This window comes from Gavialis gangeticus, unplaced genomic scaffold (assembly GCF_001723915.1).
Source record: "Gavialis gangeticus isolate Ggan-Ray unplaced genomic scaffold, GavGan_comp1, whole genome shotgun sequence".
NCBI lineage: Eukaryota > Metazoa > Chordata > Crocodylia > Gavialidae > Gavialis > Gavialis gangeticus.
This window is the reverse complement of record NW_017729029.1, coordinates 37751392-37756380: the sequence shown is the minus strand read 5'-3', so window position 1 is coordinate 37756380 and position 4989 is coordinate 37751392. Positions and strand designations below refer to the sequence as shown.

At 49.7% G+C, this 4989-nt stretch overlaps 1 protein-coding gene across 5 annotated transcripts in view; it reads right to left on the bottom strand.

The window, feature by feature from the left end:
- The window catches only part of GABRA3 (gamma-aminobutyric acid type A receptor alpha3 subunit), a 321368-nt gene that overhangs the window by 147601 nt on the left and 168778 nt on the right, over positions 1–4989 (bottom strand). For all 5 annotated transcript variants that reach the window (XM_019521407.1, XM_019521409.1, XM_019521410.1 and 2 more), the window contains one exon: positions 492–712. In XM_019521407.1, the coding sequence (XP_019376952.1) occupies positions 492–712 (221 nt within the window). The remainder of the gene's footprint in view (positions 1–491; positions 713–4989) is intronic.

The following is a 4989-nucleotide window of genomic DNA, read 5'->3' as shown; positions in this document are numbered from 1 at the left end:
TTTTTTTTTTGTTTTTTTTTTTTTTTTTTTTTTTAGTATGTGTGTGTATGCACCTAATTGATTTGTGTGTTTGTATATGTCCAATTGTGTCTCTCCCTCCTGTCTAACAGCGCAATATTGAGATCCTGAGAGTTGGCCTGACCCCACAGGGTGACACTATGTGTACCCTGGGAGGGCCTGACTGGGCAACACCTGTCCTTACTCCAGTCCCAGCCCCAACCCCACTCCCTCCCTCATCAAGGGGACCTACAGGAGTGGGGCTATGGGGAGGGGACTACACCCACCCCAAAATTCACCACAGCCCCCCAGCCCTCCCTCCCAGCACCGCTGCCACTGAAATACACTGGTACAGTAGGGAATATGCATAGTCCTGGTTGTAGCATACTGTAAGATCACACCATACGCTCTACCTGGGTTCCACATATACATAGGAATTTGTAAAACCATGGGTGTACCCTGGTTCTGTCAGGGGCTAGGAGACATATACCTACCTCATGGTGTACAGGAGGGTGCCATTATCCACCAGGCGCAGAAGCTTGTTGGGTGTGGTCATGTTGTGGGCTACTGATTTCTTGCCATTGTGAAAGAAGGTGTCAGGGGTCCAGATCTTGCTGGCCAGCAGGTTGTTAAGGGGTAGGACCTTCATGGGGCCATCAAACTTTAGCCTTTCATCTCTCCAAGACTGACGGAAAAAAACATCAATGGTGTATTCCTGGAATGGAGAGAGGAGAGTGAATCAAACTGTATCTTACCCAGTTCTTCATTGTAAACTATCCAATAGACTCAAAAGGTGAAAAAAACTCCTTTCATTGGGTGGGCTGATTTTTATTTCTTTACTCATGATTGTTTTTGGATATGAACTAAGAAGAGCAAAGGATATTTAGCAGGGTTACTTTCTCCAGGACAGGGAAAGTTCTAGGGGCTAGGCAGCTTTGCTACCTGGTGTATAATGATATTACACATCCACTAGCGCTGCATGCAATGGCTGTGTTTTGATTCAGTTTTGGATTTGGCCATTTTGGAGGACAGTGGTTCATTTTGGTGTTTCAGATCATTTTCCCATTTTGTTTCGCTGAATCTGTTTTGGAGATTCAGCTCCGCCAAATCTTCTCCAAATCTGTTTTGAACGGCTGCAAGGGAAGCTTCGCACAGTCCTACCCAGCTGGGTGGGGCTTGGGGCCGGGGGCTTGGAGCCCCAGCAGGGAGTAGGATGGAGCAGTGGGTGGCTCATCCAGGGGAGGAGACCTATGTGCAGACTTCAGATCCCTGTCATGCCGGGTCGCGGGGCAGGGAAGCAGCCCCAAGAGGTGAGCAACCCTGCTGGTCCCTGCCATGTGACTTGGCTCCACAGGGAGCATAGATCCATGCCAGAGGTCTCCTCACCACTGCTGCCTGCCACACTGCCCCCATGGCGTGGGGCTGTGTGGGGTGGGCAGCAGCAGTGAGGAGACCCCGGTGGATCTCTACTCCCTTCAGAGCCAGGTCATACAGCAGGGCAGTGCTGGTCCCTGCCATGCAACCTGGCTCTGCAGGGATCACAGATCTGGAGATGCACAGAGCAGGCAACAACAGGGAGGAGACGCTGGCATGGATCTCTGCTCCCTGTGGAGTGAGGGACTGCCCAGCCCCTGGTTTGATTCCCCAACTCTTGGTTTGATTTCTCCAGCTCTTCCTGGGGGGCATGGCCCCTCAGATCTGCATGCCGGGTTTCAGCAGGCTTCCACTGCAGGCTGGGGCCAGAGTCAGCACTGCAGTGTGCTCAGCGTGGGCTGCACCAAGCGGCTGCCACAGCCCCAGCCCGCAGCGGCAGCCTGTTGAAACCATGAGCACTGAGCGGGGGCCCACACCTCCCTGGGAAGAGCTGGAAAAATGATCAGAGAGCTGGGGAATCAAACCATGGGCTGGGGAACCAGGAGCTAGATGTCAATATCAGAGCAGTCCTTCCCCTCTTCTTAGTTTTTGTTTTCCTGCAAGCCCGCCTCCAAAATGCCGAAGTTCTTCAAAACATTTCCAAAACATTTGGAGCCTTCTGATTCATTTCAGAGCTGTTTTGGAGCCTTCTGCTTTGATTCAGATTTGGTGTTTCAGGCGCTGAAATGGTCCGAAACACCACCGAACGAAACAGCTGCTGAAATTTCGCACAGCCCTAATATCCACACAGCAACACCTTTCATCCCAAAGTACATTCCAGATTTAGATATATATTTCTGGCATCCTATAGCAACCAGTGAAATACAGCTTGCACTAGAGTGGTACCCCTCAGCCATTCTGTGTCAGCAACATCATACAGAAATTTCAAAATGGGAAACAGAGAATGCTGTGTCTCACTGAAGTCACCCTGGGAGTAGAGGAGATAAAAAAAGAATTACCTGGCTCAATATCTGGCCAAGACATCAAGGATTATATCCTATTAATGCAAAAATACTAGAAGCACTTGTAGTGACCTTGAGCTTGCAAGGCTACCGCCCATCCAATGCCTTTTAATTAAGCAATTTATCCAAGACCTCAACAATATACCATTAAAAGTTCTTACAGAACTTTTTTTTTAACACAAGAGCAGACATTATTAGCTAATGTTATGGCCAAATTCCAACTGGACTGATTACATTTTGTCTCTGTAACTTCACTTTGCTAGTTTAGGTGGAAGCAGAGGCTGACAGCTTCAAAAGCAGGTGCCCAAAATTCTGCATCTATAACCAGTTGGAGGCACCGTGATAATACTGGCCTACTCCTGTAAGGTGCTGGGAAGCTACAGGTCCTAATGATTTCAGCATGTGTAGGTAGATACAGATTTAAATGCTTTATGTTCTATAATCACAGTGAAGGCACTACACTCTTTTTTTTAATTTCCAATCCTAAATTTTTGTTCAGTGCTGCCGAGTGCTGTTAAAGAGCTACTACATTTTACCCCAGAAGTGGCTGCATTTTGGTGGTAGTTCTGAGTGGCTCCTGTATTAGAATTCAGGATCTTTAGGAATTCAGGTTATGAATTAAGGGACTTTCAGGGTTAAAGATGTAAGCTATTATATTGTCACCAATTATTTGATAATCACCCATGGCTCGCTTTTCTAACTGGATTAATAGTATATACATATTCTTTATTAATTATGAGAAAACAAATGAGTTTCCTTAAGAACAAAGTATCTAGAAGCTGAAAATATATTTTTGGGCCTGGGAAATATGAAAATTAGAAGTGGACAGGACATATGGGGCCAAATTAAACTGTGGTGTAACTTTATTGAGGCCACTGGGGTTGTGTTATGACTGCATGTGGCTTTTTAGGACACGGGCACCTGGGGCATGGAACTGTGAGGTAAAGGAGGATGCAGACTCAGAGAGTGACAGCTGCTCTGTGGTAACTGCCCTTGCGCACTCCTACGTACCCTGCTGCAAACAAATCTTACCCCTTAATGAAAAATAAATGAGAAAGTGCAGAGCCGCTGCTGGCAAGCTTTCATCTACTGCAGGCATGTATGAGGCCAGTTACTGTGGGGCAACTAACTCACAATAAAGCCCCACCCTAGCCTCAGGATGACTCGGCTTGCCTCAGCACTAAGAGTTTGAGCTTTTGTCTTCATCTGGTATAAACTGATAATGCACCATTGTAGTCAAGGATGTAATACTGATTTACATCAGACTGCTTCCGTTTTATGTTTATTAGAAAAATACAACTATTGCAAACATCACCTTGAGGCAGGTGCTGGCCACATGATATGAAAGCCTGCGATCAGGTTCTGTCCTTATGTAGACTCAGACAATAACTGTCAATCAAATAATAAGGTGGGTGTGTTGCACAGAAAAGCCCCAGAGTGACCCAGACAGTACTCAGCTGGGGACCTTTGCTCCCCTGGCCTCTCTTGCATGCAATTACCTCTGCATTTTATTTCCCAACTGACAGTCTGATCCTAGCCTCTTTAGGACCTTGGCGACCCATACATAATTTTTAATAGAAAGCATGACAACAGCTGTTCTACATCTCCAAAGTCCCCCAAATTATTCATCCATAGCTTGGACACAAGAGACCCAGCAGCAAATCAAGTGAAACAAAGCCCTCCACTCCAGTCCTTCAGTATTGGTTACTGTGGCAGCTGTGGGACACCACCACCACTGATGTGTGTGGATGATGCTAGATAGCACCATGCTTTTAGCAGACCTCCACATTTAAGAATAGTAAGAACTGACTGTTACCAGGTCACTGTGCCCCACAAACCAGCATGCCCCACTTCATTTCCACCCCTGAGCTGCCTTTCTGTAATACTAGCCAATTGCCCATCAGTAATGATGGGTGGGGGGGAGCCCTGTGGCCCCCCCGCCATCTGGGCCCACTCTCCCTTTACTTCCCGCTGCTTGGGGTCTGGGCCCACTCCTCCCTCCCCACCGCAGTGGCAGGGGAAGTGGAGGAGTGGGCCTGGGCCTGATGTGGGGCAGGACCAGGCCTGAGGGTGGGGAGAAGTCAGCCTGCTGTGGTGGGGGGAGCAGCAGGCCTGAGCTGACCTGGTGGTGGCGGGGGAACAGGTAGAGTGGGCTCAGAGGTGACAGGGTGGGAGTGGCAGAGGAGAGGGCCTGGGCCCGAGGTGGGGAGAAGGCCCACTTCTTCCCCTCCCCCAGAAGCTGCTGTGTCGGGCCATTTCAAGTCAGGCATGCTGCTCCCCCTCCACCACTGCAGCAGGCCTCCTTCTCCCGCTTGGGCTTGGTTCTCCTCCATCCCCACACTGGGCCCGGGCCCCCTGTCACTCCCACATTGGACCAGGTCTGCTTCTCCCCCCGCCCCCCACAGTTGCGGCAGGATAGCTTCTCCTGTCCCCCTCGAGCCCAATCTTCCCCCACATCCCTCGCATTAGATCCAGGCCCAGGCCCGCTCCTCCCCTCCCCACCTCACTCCTGCATTGGCCCCGGCCTGCTTCTGCTTCCTACTGCCACATTGGACCTGCTCCTCCCCCCATCCCTTGTGCCAGGCCCAGGCCCCCTTCTATTTGGGGTCCGGGACTG